The sequence below is a fragment of the Natator depressus genome, chromosome 16 (genome assembly GCF_965152275.1).
Source record: "Natator depressus isolate rNatDep1 chromosome 16, rNatDep2.hap1, whole genome shotgun sequence".
NCBI classification, from domain to species: Eukaryota; Metazoa; Chordata; order Testudines; family Cheloniidae; genus Natator; species Natator depressus.
The window spans coordinates 5291868-5311647 of record NC_134249.1 but is presented as its reverse complement, the minus strand read 5'-3'; the positions used below and the strand labels follow the sequence as shown (position 1 = coordinate 5311647).

General features: G+C 51.4%; 1 protein-coding gene across 1 annotated transcript in view; it reads left to right on the top strand.

The window, feature by feature from the left end:
* Positions 1-236: 236 nt before the first annotated feature.
* LOC142000063 (cholesterol 7-desaturase nvd-like) overlaps positions 237-19780 on the top strand; it is a 38961-nt gene continuing 19417 nt past the window's right edge. The window contains 2 exon segments of the mRNA XM_074974097.1: positions 237-353; positions 355-601. Of these exon segments, the coding sequence (XP_074830198.1) occupies positions 237-353; positions 355-601 (364 nt within the window).

Genomic DNA, 19780 nt, shown 5'->3' with positions numbered 1-19780 from the left:
ACAGGGTTGCTGCCCTGCTGTGAGCTCCGCGGGGCGGGCCGGCCCTGGTGCCCCCACCCGCACGGGCATCCGGCTGCCCCGGCAGGACTGGACGCTCCGCCCGGGGAGCCCGCTGCGGCCCGGGAGGCTGCCGGTCCCGCTCTGCCAGAGGGACTTGTCGGGCTGGAGCCGCGCCAGCCCCCGCCCCCGGCCGGCAGGTATAAGGGCGGCGGGGCGGGCGGGCAGAGCGCGGCGCGATGGAGCCCTGGCCGTCCCGGAGCCTGGCGCTGCTGCTGTGCGCCGCGGGGGCGCTGCTCCTGCTGCCCGCCGGGGACCCCGGCAGCTGGGGCCGGGCGCTGCCCGCTGCTGCTGCTGCTGCTGCTGCTGCTGGCCGGGGCCGCCGCCCTGCTCCGCCTGTGCGCCCGGCCCCTGGCCCTGCGGCGCGCCCCGGAGCGCGTGGGCTACCTCCCCGAGCCGGGCTGCAGCCGCCACCAGGCCGCCCGCCGGGCGCGCCGCAGCCGCAGGGCCGGGGAGCTGCCGCCCCTCTACCCCAACGGCTGGTACCGGCTGCTGGACTCGCACGGGCTGCCCCCGGGCGGGGTGCGCAGCCTGGCGGCGCTGGGTGAGTGCGGCGGCCGGGCAGCGGCCTCTCCCGCCCGCGGGGCCGGGGGTGCAGCGAGCCGGGCTCGCCTGTGCGCGCCGAGCCGGCTCCGGGAGCCCCGGGCAGAGCTGCGGGGGCGCCGCTGCTGGCAGCACCCCGGGGCCGGCTGAGCCGCCTCCCGCCGGGCTCGGGGCTGCAGAATTCATGCAACCCTTTCGCCACGGGGGGCTGCAAAGCGAGCCTGCCCCGCCGTCTTCCCACGCAGCTCCGGTCCCCTCCCTGCTCCGGCCCCTTTGCTCTCACCGGGTGTCAAGCGGCACGCCCAGGTGCCCCCCGCTGCCTGTCCTGGTCGCCAGCACCAGATGGCCTGTGGCAGCAGGGGTGCTCCTTCTGATTTCGATGTGTGGGGGCAGTGCTTAATTTGTGCCAGGGCTGAGCCCCTGGTACCTGCAGGCTCGGCAGGTCGTAGCCCCGGCACCTCTGGGCCTGCCACATCAGTTCTGAAAGTAAAAAAATGGTTTGAGTCCCAGCACCTACCTGCTTGAGCCCCACACTTCTTTCATTACAAATTAAGCACTGGCAGGGGGTATCTGTCAGTGGGGGCCCAGCCGCTGCTTAGGCCTCCGGAAGCTCTTGGATTTATCTGAAGGAGAACATGTCCAAAGCAGTCTTTTGGGAGCACTTGCAGGGAGCGCTGCCTGTCTGGCTAGTAAGAATTCACTTTGCTTTGGTACCGCAAAATTCTCAACATACCAGTTTGCTAGCACCAAGAAAACTGGAATTTTTCAGACCTAGTCAGTAAGCTTTTCTGTCCTAAACTGAAACTTGTTAAAGAACAACACTCTCTGCACATGGGATAAAAAGGGGAGAAAAGTCTGATAGTCATCTGGGAATTTGCGTACCATCGCTCGTTGGACTAGCAGCTTACTGTACATGATCTGTAGGCAGCCTGGTACTTTGCACACAGTCCCTTCTTAGGTCAGACTGTTGTGTACAGTTCCTGACAGTTTGTAAGTAGTTTCTGACCATCGTGGTAATTTGTGGCTGGTGCTGGACAGTTGTGCACGTGTGTTGACCAGACTGGAAGTCTGATGTCTCTCCCAGCCTGAGTAGATACGACAAGCGCATTTCTAAGATGGCATGAAAATTAGCAGACACTCCCTGCTGGAATTGGGTTGACCGAGCTCCTGGCATGTTTTGCAGACATAGTCTTGCTCTGACTGGCTTACTGTACTCACTCCAGGTGTGTGTGGAAAAGTAGGTTGCACATGCTTCCTTGCCATGCATGGCCCTGGTCAGGCGTGCACTTTGCACGCATTCCTTTGCTCCTGAGGGAATTCTGCGCCAAAGCAACAAAAAATTCTGCGCACAATATTTAAAATTCTGCAAATTTTATTTGTCAAATAAATGTGGAGCCTGTAGCATGGCAGTGGGGAGCACAGGCCGTGGGCTGCACAGAGGTGGGAGATCACCCTGCAGATCCCTCGCCCCCCGGGACATGGACTCGACAGTGGGGCTGCACCCAACCCTGACACAGTGCATGGGCCAGACCTGCCCCAGAAACACCCTGGGGTCTTTACCCTCCATGCCAGATGCACCAGGTCTGGGCAGGCAGGCTCAGCCCAGCAGGATCCAAGTGTGTGTGGGGATCCAGGTGTGGGGTGAGAGGCAATCTGGGTGTGGGTGGCTCAGGGGGGTCTGAGTAGTGGGGGGTTCTGGATGCACAGGGGCTCGTTGTGGGTGTAGGGACAATGGGGCTCATCTAGTGAAGGTGGTTGGGGCTCAGCAAGGGGGGTCTGGGGCTTGGCAGGGGTATTCTGGGTGCTGGGGGAGTGGGCCTTGGTGGGGTGGGGGTCTGGGTGCAGCTGGCTGGGGCTTAGTGGGGTGGGAGTCCAGGTGTGCGGGGCTCATCTGGGTGGTCCAGGTGCAGGAGGGTGGGGCTCATCGGGGTGGGGTGTTGAGTATGGGGGGCTCAGTGGAGGGTGGTCTGAGTGCAGGGGGGGTCTGGATGCAGGGGAAGTGGGGCTCAGCAGGGGACTCTGGGTATGGGTTGGTCTGGATTCAGGGGGGTTGGGTGCATGGGGAAGCAGGATGGGGGTGGGGTGCAGCGCTTCCTGCAGCTGGGAGAGGTTTCTGGGTGGTGGGTCTGACCTGGCCCGGCTGCTCCTTGCTGTCCTGTCCTCCCCTGCCCCCAGCCCAGCTGGGACTAGCAGCTGAGCTGGGTGCAGGGTAGGAGCCACCAGTGGGGGCATCCCCAGCCCCTCCTGCACCCCCAAGTGGTGATTGACCTCTCTGCTGGCTGCTCCGAGCACCCAAAACAATGCACCTGTGCTACTGGGGAGGGGATGCATGACCGCTCTTGCGGCTTCCCTTTGCTTCCCTGTCAGAAAATCTTTTTTCTGCCGGGAAGCAAAGAAATCTGCAGAGGACATTCATTCTGTGCAAACCCAGTGGTGCAGAATTCCCTCAAGAGTATCTCTTGCTCTAGCTAGCTTGCCCTGCATGCTGCAACTGGGACAGGCAGTTTGCGGATGCTCCCTGTTGGGCTCATCTTCCTGACCCTGCAGCAGGTCCCGTCCAGCTGCTGGGGCTCTCTGTTTCCGGGTGGCCCAGCCCCAGTTGTAGTGGTATGAAGCACAGTGGCAGGCCAAATAAAATGATGTGCCGTGCTGGATGTGGCCCTGTGGCCTCTAGGTGCCCGTCCCTGCTTCAGCTATTTGTATTATGGTAACGCTGACTGAGACTGCATAGTAGAACCCCCGTTCCCACATTGTGGTATACAGCAGGAACTCCCTTCCCACTCAGCCGTGTGGGAACGTACAGGGTAGGTTGGTCATGACTCCCCTGTGGGTTGGAAGATGGCTATTGGAAGAAAAAGGGAGATGTTGGAAAACCAGCGGAATTACAACAAATATATCAGAAAGTGGGAATTCCTTGCTGAGGAGGCTAACTAAGCTGAAGGAAGTGAAGATGGACAAAATGGTGTTGGCTTTCTACTGCCTGCAAACATTCTAGCTAAAAGAAGTTTTGGGAGGACAGTGTGGCATTGAGAATTACCATCTGTTACCCAAGCATGCTAATAGCAAGTTAAATCCTGATCATATTGAATTCCTAGCTGATTGCATGCCTGTAGACAAGATTGTGTACTTCATAAAGCATGGGCAGTGTAACACAGAACACGTGCTTGGCTCAAAAGGAGATGATTGCAAATCAAAGACCATGGATGGTCTAGCTGATCTGACAACAAATAAAAAAACATTTCTACAAGCTCAGACTGGCTGCTTCATGATCAAAGGCTTATGCAGAAAGAAGTAAAAATGGAAAAGGTGTATGTAGTTAAATGATTCCCAACTGAAACATGTTCCTGCAGCACTTCTGGAACATGTTGCCCCATCCTGGCTGCACAGAAGTTAACAGGTAAATGTGGAAATGGGAAGAAGGTAGTGTCGTCTCTGAAAAAAATCAGGACAAATGCAAGAAAAGGCAAATCTGGAAGGAAGAAAACATGACTAAAAGATGATCTGCAGGCATTGGTGACAGTGGATTCCATTCTGATGAGTGAGAACAAAATTGATGCTGCACAAGAAACATCAAAACAGTGGAAAACATGACAAGGGGATGAGCCCATACAAATCTGTTCCCAAGCAAAAAGCAGTGTCTTCCTTTGCATGAGATGAGTTTGATCCAGGAACACCAGAGGTTTCAGGGTCTCCCCAAACAAACTGACAATTCTGTTGGAATCCCTAATAAGATCTCGACCCATGAAGAGTGTTCATGTATAGAACATTTTACATTAATGTTGAAGACACGAAGTCTCTCTTGGACACAATTGGCTGACAAGAAATTAGACAGATCTTGTAATGGTAGCTTGTTGGGCTTACTAGAATTGCTTGCAAGGTATGATTGTGTGTTGGGAGATCATGTGAAAGCTATTAAGACCTGTACCACACTGGTGATGTACTTACCGAACTGAATTCAAAATGAATTTATTGGTAGGATCCCAAGAAAAGCACACTGGACTATTGTCAACAAGATTAGGGAAGTTAAATGCTTCTATATTCTGTCTAACTGTACTCTGGACCACTCCTGAACAGAACAAATGTCTCTGGTATTACGTATGTTGAGGTTTCGAAGTTGAGAACTTTGTAGATTTCATTGATAGCCACTCCAAAACAGGGCAGAGTGTTATGGAGATTATTGTAGAGAAGCTGAAAAAAAGATGGTTTAGATATTGCTGATTGCAGGGGGAAAACCTATGACAGTGGAACTGACATGGCTGCAGCACACAAAGGTGTTCAAAATCGAATTCAGCAGAGAAATCAATATGTGTCTTTTGTTCTCTATGCTGCCAATTCATTGAATCTTGTTGGGGAACAACCATTGGAGCATCTTCTCCAAGTTGTTCTATTTCTTTCGAATTGTCCAAAGATTGTATACCCTTTTTTCTGCTTCTACTGGTCATTGGGATGTATTGAAAAAGCATATCATCACTAAGTTAAAATACCAAAATATGACAAGATGGTAGAGCAAAGGTAGAGGCAATCCATCCACTATGTAATCAGGTTGAGGATGTTTTTGGTGCATTAGTTGAGATCAAGGCTTCACACAATCCTTACACCAGAACTTAAGCTGGAAGCTGATAGCTTGAGAATAAACAATTCAAAGTTTACATTCGTTTGGCTGAAATGTGGTGTATTATCTTATCACAAATTAAAGTTGTGTGCAAAAAATTGCAGCATATGGAACTTGAGATTCAAATGGCTCACGGTTTACTTGGTGGCTTTCAAGCCACTTTATTGGAGTTAATCTTCTGGGTTCATAGCCTGTGAAGCCATAGCTGCCTTACATGGAGAAAAGTTAAGAATATCCACACAGTTCAAAGAGAACCAATTTTAAAAGAGGACTGTAATGCCAAGTGAACTTGCAAAGGTCAGATGGTCATCAGTTCCTGAAAAAGTTTTTGAATGAGAGATTTTCAACCCCCTCTTATACACAATATTAACACAATTGGATAGGATGTGTAAGTACAATGGAGTCAATGAAAATTTTGCTTTTTTTGATGGGCAACAAACTGAAAAGTATCACCAGCAAAGACCTAAGGAAATGTGCTTGCTGCTTGCTAAGTTTCTGCCCTAAGGATTTAAACTCTGAGGGTTTTTGATATTGAGCTCTTCACCTGTTTCTGCAAGCAAATCTTTAGGGATGATTGAGAAATGGAAGCACAAATTGATCTCCTTAGTCACTTTCACAAAAGGTCTTTACATGCGAGTTTCCCTACCACAGAAACAGCACTGTGGGTTGTTTTTTTTTTTTTTCCCTGTCTACCTGTAACCATGACTGCTAATGAAAGACTTTCAGCAAGCTAAAGTTAATCAAGATCTATCTCAAATGTCTGTGGGACAAGAAAGGTTAAGTGATCTGGCAGTTATTCCTGCAGAGAATTCAGAAGCAAGTCAGGCTGGGATGAGCTAGTTAATGAGACTCCTCGCCTTCTCTGAAGCAAAGTCCCGTTTGTAAAAGTACTTAGTAGTGATTGTGGGGTGGTTGGGTTTTTTGCAGCGGTGGTATGGGGGGGTGGATTTGAGGCTTATAATACATCACGTTTTCTTGCACAGAAGGTGGTACACTATTAAAAGTTAGTTTTAACTGGGGGTTGACAAGTATTAAGTCTTTCTAACATGACTCTGTATTAGACAGGCCTATGTGTTTATTTTTATTGTCCCTTAACTTTGGGAGTATGTGATTCTGGATAATTTAAATCAATAATTCTCATTCTGTTTAGTACATGGGTGTATTGAAGATTGGTTCAGTCATGGTCCCAGTGGTATTATGTTCTCACTTAGTTTTATTATATGCACTATTTTTTGTAGTTGGTGCAATGTCAGAACCAAGTATTCTAGGTAGTTTTTATTAATAATTAACCCTTTATTGCCTTGAATGGATAGTTAAAGGTCAGTTCAGCTGTTTTTTTCTGGAAGTATTACTTTGCTCTCTTAGTTGTATTCCATATATCATTTTTTGTCCTCTGTGCCACATTGAAACCAAGTATTCTGGGCGGTTTTATTAATAAAGCTATTTATCGCCCAGTATGGGCACTCGAAGGTTGGTTCAAAAGAGTTTTTCTGTAGTATCATGTTGTTCTCGGTTACTTCTTGTTCTCGGTTACTTGTGTTATCTGTATCATTTCATTCTCTGTGCAACTTTGGAACTCAGTGTTACAAGTGGTTTTAGTAATGAAGCTATTTATTGCCTGGAATGGCCAGTTAAAGGTGGATTCAACCAGATGTTTCCATTAACACTGTTATTCTCACCCAGTTGTATTATATGTATGATTTTTGTAACTGTGCAACTTTGGAAGAGACTGTTCCAGGTCCTTATTGGTGTTTAAAAAGGGTTCTGGGCCAGAATGGGTTACTCACTAGGTGCTATTAATAGACTCTCAATCCTAGAATATTTTCCTCAAGATTATCTATCTATATCCACTGTCTTCAAAATCAGGTTTATTTATTAAAATGCTGTTCTGGGCCATTCCAACTCATTCTGGATTTTACCCGCTTCTGGAATGACCAGACTGGATCAAAGCCAGGTCCATCTAGGCCAGTGTCCTGTCTGTGGCAGTGACCGACACCAGATGCTTCTGAGAAAGGTGTAAGAGCACTGTAGTAACAGAAGTGGAATAACTTGCCTCTGACATTCGTCTCTTTGTTGGAGATTGCCCTGAAGCAGGAGTTTAACATCATTCCAAATTCAGTTGTTCATTATGATAATTCTGGATAATCTCAGTCCCATATAAACAATCACTTCTTGAAGCTTCAATTCTTGGCCTCCATGACTTCCTTAAGAATTTAGGGTTCTGACCGCATCGAGAGTGGTGTATTGGCCTCACTTTAAAAGATGAGAGCTGAGGCACTGTGTATAAGTGCCCACTGCCTGGATGAGCTTTGAATGGGGGAATGTCTGCATGTTGGATCTCCTAAACGGTGGTTTTGGTGTATGGTTTACAAACATCCCCATCAGTCAGGTTGTGGAAGTGAATTAATATTTGGCTTTGAGGCTTGGCTGTCTGCGGCTATATCCTGTGGAGAGCTCCTTTGACCAGCTGCCTTCCTTTCTGACAATGGAGACTGTAGCTGCCCTATAAAACCTCCTCAGCACACTGAGGATGCAGTTCTGGATCTTCCTTCTCAAACTGATCTGGTTTCCTGCCACCCACAGTCCTCAACCCGAATCCATATATGCTAAATTTAAGCAATTTTAATTAAACTTGACAAATTTGTGCCAGAGCCAGCAGATTGATGGGTAGATAAGCCTGTTGCTTCAGCCTCTGGGTTTCTTGGTATCTTATGACTTCTGGGTGGATAGCATGAAAACATTCAACTGTTCCTAAGGAACTGAATCGGGAATACAGAGACTGAAAGGATAAACACATCAGGCACTGGACGTACAAGGAATTGAGTGTCGCCACACCTCACTTCCAGGTGCCTAGAAAATCACTGGGATTCGCAAAGCCTGAGTTAGGCCCCCGGCCTCCCTGTACAGTGAATGGGGAGAGGGAGGCACCTCAGAATGGGATTCGCAGCAGGCTACCCAGCTCCTCACCTCACCTAGCCAGTAGGAGATGCCTAGGTGAGGGGTGTGTCCTCAGCCCCACTCCCCTCAGGGAGTTCAGCACCTAATTCGGGGCTCCAGAAGGCACCGGTCTCTGCTTAGGATTCTCAGTGGCAAACCCTCTCTTGGCAATAGGTGCTTATGCTGCTTTTGCAAGAAGCTGGGGAGGGGGGACAGACTTGGAGCAGGGGGACTGGATCTTGGGTCTTCCACCTTCCAGGTGAATGCACTATCGGTCTCTCTCTTGCCCAAGGACTTGCTCATTATTTATCCACAGTGGAACAGCTTCAACAGGAGACACTGTTGGACCCCCAAACCCAGTGGCTAGGGGACTCATCTGAGAGCGGCAGAGCCCTGTTCAAATCCCTTCTCCCCCTCAGGCAGAGGGAGGACTTCCGGTGGGGACCCAGACATCCCAGGTGAGTACCCTAACTACTCGGCTAAAAGTTACACTTATGAGGGAGATCATCCTCCTGCTCCTTGCCCCCACCCCCAGCTGTGTTCTGTGATCTCTCATGCAGGGCCCAATCCAAGAGGTGAGCTCTGAGCATGCCCACTGGAGCAGGCCCCGCATGCAAGTTAGGCGACTAAACAACTCTCTTCCGCCCGTTCATGCATCGCTCTGGGGCTGGAGCATCTGGATCTCTGGTATGGGGCTGCAGCGTGCACACATTGAGATGGAAACCTAGGAGCCTAGGGACCAATTACTGCCAAAATGTAAGCGGGGGAATAGTCCCGCTATTGTGGGGAACTTTCCTGGCTTCTGCACGACCCCGGAGAAGTGGGCTAGCGAAAGGATCTGAGTCCTTCCTCCCACTTCCTTTACCCAGTGGCCTCCCTGCCCTTGAGGACTCCCCTTCCATTCTCCTGTCTGGCAGAGTCCTCGTAACCCCAACAAGGCTGGGCCCAGGATTCCTGGGGGACTCGACCCCCAACCCTGCTGTGGTCACCTAGGACAGGGGCTAGGGTGTCCCCACTCCGGGGTACTCTCTCTGCCCAGGGCACTTCTCTGACCCACTGACCATTACATACAAGTTAAAGCAAATGCAAGTTATTTAATCAACAATTAATTTTAAAAAGAATAAGGAAACACGGGAAAGGTTAAATGAAACACATCAACCCCGCTCTGTGGCAGGGAACATCACAAACAGTGTCTCTGGCATGTCAGGGCAGTTCACAGTCTGTTCCTTGTAAGTCCCAGGCCTCCTTCTCCGGCCCTGGCTGTGCTGCAGGGATGCTGTGGGTTGGACACTTGCTCTGGTGGTGGCCACACGCTCTCAGGCTCTAAGTGGTAGGACCCTTCTTCCCAGTGTCACCCCCGCCCTGTCGGGGTTACGATCCAAGCCTGGCCTGCAGAGCCCCTTGGCTGAGGCGTCTCCAGGTGCTGGGCCCGCTGCCCAGGGTCCCCCTCGCTCTCCCCAGCTGCTCACCACACCCAGCGCCGGACTGCTCCAGCCCCAGCTCCACCACTCGGTCTCAGCACTACTGCTGCTCTGCCTCCAGCTCCCTGGGCTGCTTCTCTGGCCCCCTGGCTCTGGTTGCTGCAGCTCTGCTCCCAGGACAGGGTCCGCTCTCTCGGGATCTGGCATAGCTCTGCTCCTCAGCTCAGGCCCCTGCTTTCTCCTTAGCTCAGCCCCACTCTGTCTGACCCAGGCAAATCCAGCTCACACTGGGGACGGGACCTCTCTGGCCTCCTGACTCCCTGATTAGCCTGCCCGCCCTGTCATTCAGGCTGACCTAAAGCATTGGCCTCTCCCCATTGTTCCTGGGGGCTGTTGGTCTCAGGGTCCTGATTCCCCATCGACCCTTCCCCCTTTTTAGTACTGGGAGGTAGCAACTAAAATACCCCCACTGAATGTTAGTAAGGGGGCAACAGTCCCCTTACAAAAACATAGGTGCCAAGTGACTTGAGTGCTTACAGGGCTCAGGGGCTGCTGAGCGGGGGAGCTCGGTGAATCCCAGTGGGGACTGATTCTGGGCACTGAAGTCCATCTGTGAATCCAGCCCCTGAATTCTAATCACTAAAAGATCCCACCCTCAGGACCAAGGTTTCCAAAAGTCTCTTAATATGAAAGCAAAGCTCTGTCTGTAGGAAACCGACTTTCTCTATTGGGCTCGTAGCAATCCACGGCAGAAGGTTCAAGGAAAGCTGCCCCCTAGAGGCTCTTTCTTGAGAAGAATACAGAACACTTCCCCCTGCCCCCCCGTCACACTCCACACCAAATCTTACTTGGTTTCTGATCTGGGCTTGCTTTCATCAAAGGAACCAAACAGCCTTGGGCCTAATGGCAGGCAGTGTTGCCCAATTACTCACTTCACTGGAGTTTCCTTGACTTGGAGTTTCTACATGGTCATTCTAGTGGACTACAGGCCAATACCAGGCTTTCCCAAACAGAGAGCTTGTCTACCTGGTGATTTGGTGTGCGGCAAGGTGGGCTGTGACTCTAGCCTGCTGTTCACTCACTGGCCATGTGGACCCTGCTGCTTCACACTAAAAGTCCTGCACTACATCAAAGCACACAGCACTGTGGTATCATGCCCTAGGAAGCTCTGAGCGCACAGCAGCAGAGTCCCCATGGGCCGATCCCTGTTCCACAGGCTGACGTGCTGTAGAAGTTACAGCAGTGCTGAGCTGGAGCCGGTTCGCACCGGTTCGCCCGAACCCGTTGTTAAATTTTGAAGCAGTTTCAGAACCGGTTGTTAACCCGCTTCCTTGCAGGGGGCGCTGAGGCTTTGATGGGCTCCGGCCGGGAAGTGATGTAATTCCTCCTCCGGCCGCCGGGAGCGCTGCTGCGGGAGCCATGTGGGCTGCCCCCTGGCGCTGGGCACGAGCCCTGGGGCTGCTGCTGCTCCCCTGGCCCTGGGGCTGCTGCCTGGTGGGTCGCCGGCTGCTCTGCTGGGCCTGGGCTGCGTCCTGCTGCTCTCCCCGTGAGCCCCCACCCCCCTGCCCGCAGCCAGCCACCCCTGCACCCCCAGCCTCCAGCCAGCCCCTGCCGCACCCCCTGCCCTGCCCACAGCCAGCCCCGCACCCCCTGCCCTGCCCGCAACCACCCCTGCACCCCCTGCCTGCAGCCAGCCCCTGCCGCACCCCCTGCCCTGCCTCCAGCCACCCCCGCACCCCCTGCCTGCAGCCACCCCCTGCCGCACGCACCCCCTGCCTCCAGCCAACCCCTGCCGCACGCACCCTCTGCCCTGTCTTCAGCCAGCCCTGCACCCCCTGCCCGCAGCCAGTCCTGCACCCCCTGCTCTGTCCACAGCCAGCCCCTGCCGCATGCACCCCCTGCCCTGCCTCCAGCACCCCCACACCCCCTGCCTGCAGCCAGCCCGTCTCCAGCCACCCCTTGCCCTGCCTGCACCAGCCCCTGCCGTACCCCCTGCCCTGCCCGCAGCCAGCCCCTGTCTCCATCCACCCCCGCACCCCCTGCCCGTAGCAGCCCCGCCGCACCCCCCTGCCTGCAGCCAGCCCTTGTCTCCAGCCACCCCCCGCACCCCCTGCCCGCAGCCAGCCCCTGCCGCACACACCCCCTGCCCTGCCCACAGCTAGCTCCTGTCTCCAGCCAGCTCTGCACCCCCCTGCCCTGCCTGCAGCCAGCCCCTACCTCCAGTCAACCCCTGCCCTGCCTCCAGCCAGCCCCGCACCCTCCTGTCTCCAGCCAACCCCGCACCCTCCTGTCTCCAGCCAGCTCCGCACCCCCTGCCCTGCCCAGCCAGCTCCGCACCCCCTGCCTCCAGCTAGCCCTGCCCCAAACCCCTGTCTGAAGCCGGCCCCACGTCCACTGGTGCCCTGCAGTTCCCGGGGCAGTAACCCTGCACACCTGCTTCAATGAGGAAGGCAGAGGGCCACAGGTGATCAGAGCTGGAAATGTATGACTGGGAACAAGGGCACATTGCACTCTAGTCTGGCAGGGATCCTCCTCAAACCCCTTGTGAGTTGATTGGGTTACGGGGCCTTCGGAGCACAGTCAGTCACTGCCCACCAGTGCTTCCACGTGCAGCCTGCAGCACATGAGTGACAATGTCCTAACTGCAGGACTCTTATCTCCTGAAGGCAAATGTAATTGCCAGAGGAACTCCGCTTACATCCCTGCCTCTCCCCCATCTCAACCACCCCACGCCAGACCTCTATCACTAAATACTTGGAATTCCCCAGGAAGCAGAAACCTTGACTAGTAGCATTCCCCTTACACCCACTAGGGGTGAACATTTGCCCTGTGTAAAACAGCAGCTGGTTTTATCTCATTCCACAAATGGCATTCTGCCCAACTCAGCTGCCTTCCAGCTGAGCCTCCTCGCAGCCCGCAGCTGGTGCGGATGCAGTCATGCTAGCAGCTCAGAAGGTGGGGCAGCTGCAGGAGAAGGGGAGCAGTGGGTTGTGGTGCTGTCAGAATGGCAGGTTATCCTTGTACAGCTTTCCTTTCATTTGGCCCAGGTGGCCCAGTGTCTCTGCTTAGCCTGGGCCTGGCAAAGACAGGGCCTCTTGGGCGGGAGGTGACTAAGCATCCTTAGGGGCCAGGCAGGAGGAGGTGCGAGCAGTGTAGCGGGGGTGGGGGCTAGAGGGAATACTTCATCCTGCCACTAAACGTAAGTGGTGGGACCCACCAAGGTGGAGAAGAAGCTCTGTCACAGGGGAGGTTCCCTCTGTGACGTTCTGTGCCTCGTGGGAGCACCCTGCGCCCCCGTGTTCATCCTTGTAGAGCGATTGTGTGGTATCCAGTATAGGGTTTGTCAGGTTGGGCGTCTTTGGGGAGCTCATGGTGCACTGCGCATTGTTGTAGTAATATAGTGATGTTATAGGTAGTAATTTCATGTATATAGTTATAAGGCTGAAAATGTCTCCTCATGGCTTAAAACATGGCCCAGGAGTGGAGGTTCTCACAGCAGAACAAGGTCAGGCTGGTTCCCAGAGTCAAGGATTGGAGTGACTTAGCAGATCATCGGTCCAGATAACACCAGAGGGGAATGTCACACCCTCCCTCCTTAGTTTTCCAAGACTGGGTTTTCTTTTCAGTTTCAGTGTCTCCATTGACTTTAGTGGTCCACCCTTGTCTTTCACGGGGTTGTACAATGGTAGGTGCTTGGAATTGGTTTTTTGTGATCAACTAGCCTGGGACATGCCCCTCCCTGCCAGATTGCTTCCCCACACTGCTATGCGGTGATGCTGTAGTTGCATCCTGGTTACAATTACAATGTTCTACACTTAGGGCTTTCTTCACGTACAGTGGTGCAGCTTTAGTGAAGACGCTACACCAATGAGAGAGCTTCTCCCATTGGCGTAGTTAATCCACCTCCCTGAGAGGCAGGAGCTAGGCTGATGGGAGAAGCTCTCCCGGCAACATAGCACTGTCTACATGGGGGGTTAGTATAGGACTATGCCGCTCAGGGGTGTGGCTGGTTATACCCGTCTAGGTCTGTAGCATAGGCCTGGTTATAGACACATGACTACACAATCTGGACACAGTTCTCCTACTGACCATTAAGTTCAGAACATTACACCTTTTAAAGACATTACTTGACATATGTCTACACAATAACATGATATACAACCAGTTGATTCAACTGCTTAATCTTTGGAGTTCAGACCCTCTGGCCTCCCTTATGAGTGTCTGGAACCTGATAGATTCACAAAGGGAAAGGAACCCAGGGGATTCTTTCTGCTTTGATTACACAGAGGAAGTTGTGATTCTCTTTCAAAAACCAGCTGGTCAGTTACCAGATTAAGGGTTAGGTGCATCTGGAATTTTACACTTCAAAGAAGCCAGAGAGATCTAATTTATTGCACAAAAGCAGGGCCTCCTTTAGCAACTTAATGCCATGAGTGTGAATTACTTATGTAGGAAGGAAGTGAAGCCAGTACTTCGGGCTCTAAGGCTGTGTCTACACTGCCCTGCAATTTGGAGTACAGTAGAACCCTATTTATCTGACCCTCCATTATCCAGCTCTCCCTGTTAATGGAGCTACCAGTGCGCACACATCCAGAAGCCGGCGATTTCTCCAGTGGCCACTAGTTGGGGCTGCAGCAGAGCACTTTCCCATTTTCTCGATTATCTGAATTTTTGATTATCCGATCTGGCCCTGATCCCAGTTTGATCAGATAAACGGGGTTCTGCTGTATGGGGGTGTGAACAGCAGTGTGCACTAAAGTGCTGCACTGTAACTTCCCCATGTGGACGCTGCAGATGCAAACTAAAAGCTTCCTGGTTAGTATTAATATAGCCCCATTTGAAGAGGACGATGTTAAGGCAAACTAGGGGCTGGTTAGTTCATGCCCATAGTGTCCGCACGGGGGAGTTACAGCGCAGCACTTTGGTGTGCACTACTATTCACACCCCCGTAGTCTGAACTGCAGGGCAGTGTAGACAAGCCCTAAGGCACGCTAATAAAAAATGCAAGATTGTGAGTAAACAATGTCCACTCAACAAGGGTAGAAAGATGGTTTAAGTACTTGGCCCTGAATGGTGGTAGGAGCTGTACCAGTCAACTGCTCTCCTCTTACTTCCACACCAGGGGCTTGATAGAAACAGGCTCATAAAAGACCGGCTGGGTTCTGACTAAAACAAAATGTCCCTCTCGCTATCCAATGCAAATGGGCAGCGGGGCATTGGGTCGCTGTCTGCCCCTAAGTCAGCTGGTCATGTTCACGTTGGGCCCAGCATGCAAGCTGCTCCACCCTGCACACTGGTGCTCTGTGTTAGCATTCTAGACAGAGTGTTCAGGCTTGCTGGGATGGAGAAGAAAGGGATTCCTCTCCCCTCAGACAGGAATTCGGACAAAACTCCAAGCACAAAATCTCTTTCTGGTTGTGGCTCTTTAACTTTGCTACAAGCTAAACCTGGGAACAACGCACCCTTCCGTAAAACCCTGGAATTAATGCAGACAGGGTATCGGTGCAAACGAGCCTCAGTAATCCATCATTGTTATTGCTGCAATTAATACCTGGCCGAGAAGGCTGGTCAGAGCGTGTGATGAAGGTGGCGTGTGCTGAAGAAAAACTCCACTTGTACGGGATTTTGGAGGCACACCTTAGGTGTTCCCAGATAAAACTCCCACCATCTGAATTTAAATAAGGAACGTCCTTGCACGTAACACGCCATGTCAGTAAGTGCTATAAGTCAAATCCTGCCATTAACATGCTTGGGTGTGGACAACAGCGGTCTAACATTGAGGTCTGTTGCTCACTTGTGATGGTTTTCACTGCACTTCCCTATTTCCTGTTTTCCTACCTTATGTGGCAGTGTCTCCATTCAGCCCCCAAGAGCCATTCTTACCCTGCTAGCCATGCTAAGTGATCACTTTCCCTCCTGCAGCCTTACCGCTAATGGACTCCCAACAAATCCATGGATCTCACTGAAGTTTTTTTTAAAAAAATAACCAGCTGTTGGTGGCAAGAGCTATTTACGAGGAAGTACTGCAAATGTACAAGAATCCTTCTCACTGTGCCTGTATCATCCTGAACTCATTCTCCAGCTTCAGAAAACTTAAAAATGATCTCCAGTAATCTCTGGGACAGACCCAGCTGAATAAAGTAGCTGTCCTTAATGTGCATCAAGACCATACCAGGGAACTAGATATAAATAAGATTGCTGACAGTTTCAGCCAGAAAGCTACAGTGAGACATAATGTCTTTAAACTGGGATGTTAGTGAGGACAGCTTGTAGGTGATTGCAATGATTTTAATATACTGTAATTCATGATAATGTAATTATGTCATTCATAATAATTTAATCATTAACATAGTAAAGATACCAGTGATAGACACATCCAGTAACTAGACTGTGAAAGAAGTGTATAAATATGCTGAAAATAGCCTGCCCCCCCAAAACTGGCAGAGAGCACCCCTCCCCCAAAAAACACACACCTCTCCAAAAGCTCCCACCGACAAAAACAAAAGTCAGCGCAGCACCTATGCCCACTTGCCACAGTGACTATAAGCAAGAGCTCTGTTCCTGATCAGAGAGAAGCCAGAAATTCAGCCTCTAATGTGCCAGTCCAGAGCTTTCTAGGAAATGTCCTGGCTGCTGCTTTGGTTAGCAGTCAGAGTGATGGAAACCTGCGTAAACAGTTCTTGCTCACTGATACCATGCAGAATAGTCTGAGCTATTAGCTGGCACTTCACATCTGTTTCCTGAACTCTTGCAGGGGGAGTCTGATGACCCCTAGCACCTGGAAACTTGCTTGCAACAGAGGTGAACAATCTAGGCATTTGGGGGCTTAGTCTATATTAGACAAACTGTACCAGTGTAACTGGATCAATAGTAAACTCTTTGAGTCACATCATGGCAAACCAGTTTCAATGAGCTTAAGAAAGTAACTTGCCAACAGGGACGGCGAGTTGTGTGGTCCCGTGAGGCCTGTGCTCCAGGAATATTCAGAGCACGGGGGCCCAGCTCCACCAATGTTCAGGGCTGGATCTCCCTCCCAGCCCCACCTGCTGGCCCCAGGCAATTTAAAAGGGCCCGGGGACCCCACCGCCAGCACAGTGGGGCTAAAGCAGCTTCCTGCACACCCTCGCTCCACGCCACTCCCAGAAGTAGCTGGCACGTCCGTGTGGCCCCCGAGGGGTGTGTCTGCGCGCTGCCCCCACCCCAAGCGCTGCCTCTGCTATTGGAACTGGGCCAATGGGAGCTGTGGGGGTGACGCCTGTGGGCAGCGGTGCACGGAGACCCCCAGCCCCCACCCCGCCTAGGAGCCACTGCCAGAGGGGTGTGCGGGCCGCTTTTGGGAGCCGCCCGAGGGAATTGCTGCACCCGAACTCCCAGCCCAGAGCCCGCACCCTGCACCCAAACTCCCTCCGAGCCCGACCCTTCACCCCTCCCGCACCCAAACACCCTCCCAGAGCCTGAACCCCCTCCTGCACCCAAACTTCCTCCCAGAGCCTGCACCCCAAACCCTCTCCCACACCCAAACTCCCTCCCAGAGCCTTAGGCAGGTGTGTGTGGGGGGAGGACTTGGATCCGATCTGGACACCATCAAAAATTATACAAACCTGCTGCCCCCTGCGTACCAAGTTAAGTTAAAGCCATTTCAGCAAGATTTGAACCTGTTTAACTCAGGGAGTCACTGGCTTAAACTTCACTGAAACCAGTTTCAATGAGGCTTAAAGTCAGTAACGTGCCTCTACTTCAGGGGTTTGTGCTGATGTAATTTAAAAAGTCACACCATTGCAACTTGCCTAATAGGACAGGGCCCGGGTCTTGTAAGCAGTAGAGGCCAAATCTTGTTTTTCCTGCATGTTGTTTGCAACTTCTGGCCCTCTTGACTGACAAGGGGCAGTGGAAGGCTGGGTTACTAGGCGGCCTATGTTGTGCAGCAGCCATCGTGAGTAATTAGCAGACGAGGAGCTAAAGACGTTGGTACTGTGTATTTGTACTGTACCTACCAGAGAACTCACAAGTTATGTTGACAACGGAGAGGACCTGAGAATTGGCAATGGCTGAACAGTGATGTCTAGTCCAGGACTAGTTAGTTCCATGACTCACTCTCTGGTCACCAAACAGCTGCCTCTCTGACTTGGCCTAGCATGCTCTCAGGAGGGTCTCTAAGGCACCTAGGTAGCAGCATGGCATATTGGGTCAGGTGTAGGAAGGGGTGCATGGAAGCGATTGAGGTGGGGTTGGGAGTAGGCTTGTTAAGACAGCTTTAACAAGATGGAGCCAGGGACCTATAGACCAGACAGCCTGACTTCCATAGCTGGGAAGCTACTAGAGCAATGTAGAAAACATTCAGTTTGCAAACACCTGCAGGATGAGGGGTGATCACTAGCAGCCAGCCTGGATTTACCAAGAACAAATCATGCCAAACCAGCTTGATTTCCTTCTTTGACAGGGTAACTGGTTTGGTGGATAGGGGGAACGTGGTGGACAGAATATAATTGGACTTCAGCACGGCTTTTGACACAGACCCACGTGACATTCTGATAAGTAAGCTGAAGAAATGCAGGCTTGGTGGAACTACCATTAAGTGGATACAAAATTGGTTAAACAACCGCAAAGAGTAACTATTAATTGGATGATGTCAGATTGGAGGGAGGTCTCAAGTGGGGTTCCACAGGGATCTGGTCTGGTTCCGGTGTTGCATAACATCTTTATTAATGGTCTGGCTGTAGGTCTAGAGAGCACACTTATCAAATTTGCAGATAACTCAAAGCTAGGGGGGTTGCCAACACTTTGGAGGATAGAGCTACAATTCAGAGGGATCTTGATAAATTGGAGAACTGAGCTATAGACAACACAATGAAGGACAACAAAGATTCAACAAAGACAAATGTCAGGTGCTACACTTAGGGAAGAAAAACGAAATGCACCTATACAGAAAATGGGGGAGAACTGGCTTGGCAGCAGCACTGCTGAGAAGGCTCTGGGAGCGGTGGTGGATCACAACCTCAACATGAGTCAGCAACGCAATGCTGTTGCAAAAAAAGCGAATGCAATTTTAGGTTGCATTAGCAGAGGCATAGCATGCAAGTCACGGGAGGTGATAGTACCGCTCTACTTGGCACTGGTTAGGCCTCAGCTGGAGTAGCGTGTCCAATTTTGGTCACCAATGTATAGAAAGGATGTGGAGAAATGGAAAGGATCCAGAGGCGAGCAACAAAGATGATCAAGGGATGGAATGTAAGCCATATAAGCAAAGGTTGAAGGAACTGGGTATATTTAGTTTGGAAAAGGAGCAGATTAAAGAGGGACACAAGTCTTCAAATACTTGAAAGGCTGCCATAAAACAGATGGAGAAAAGTTGTTCTCTCTTGCCACAGAGGACAGGACAAGAGACACTGGGTTCAAACTACAGCACAGCAGATTTAGATTAAATCCCAGGAAAAACTTCCTAGCTGTAAGAACAGTAGGACAATGGTACAGACGCCTAGGGAGGTTGTGGAAGCTCCTTCACTGGAGGTTTTCATAAAGAGGCTGGAGCCACCTGTTTTGGATGGTTTAGTCACAACAAATCCTGCATCTTGGCAGGGGGCTAGAATAGATGACCTTTGCAGTCCCTTCTGTGATTCGATGATTCTACAGGTGTTATGCAAGGACTTAGCATGCTACTCCATTTTGAGCACAAGGGTGGAGATCCTGCTTCACAAGCTAGTAAACTGACCTGTTCACACAATGCTCCCTCTGGCATTCTGTCTACTTCACTACTTCATGTAATGCTTTGCAGAGCTCCGTAGTTGTGTATTGGCTCTATCTAAATAAAAATTGTATATGTTAAATATTAATAAATGGCTTACGGTTTGCAAAGTGTCCCAAACACACACTGTCACCTGCGTAAACAGCAAATCACAGGTAACTAAGGAGAGGAGTCAGGTCATAGAGCTGTCGTTATAGCAGCTGAATGGAAAAGGTAACTGTGTCTGAAGGCTTAATCTTTACCTCCAACGGACGTCTCTGCTGCTTTTCTGATGTGTACAATACAGGCCTCCTTGACTGCTTAGGTTTCCAGTCACTTGTCTCCAGTGGCATTTCTGGTGTTGGTTTGCCAGAGGAGACAGGACTTGAATTTCTTGGGGGCATGGAAGAAAGCTCAGCTTTTTTCCCTTCTCTTGGTCCTTCCCTACTCCGCCCTCCCCACACACAGCCTAGCACAGTTCGCCTCTAA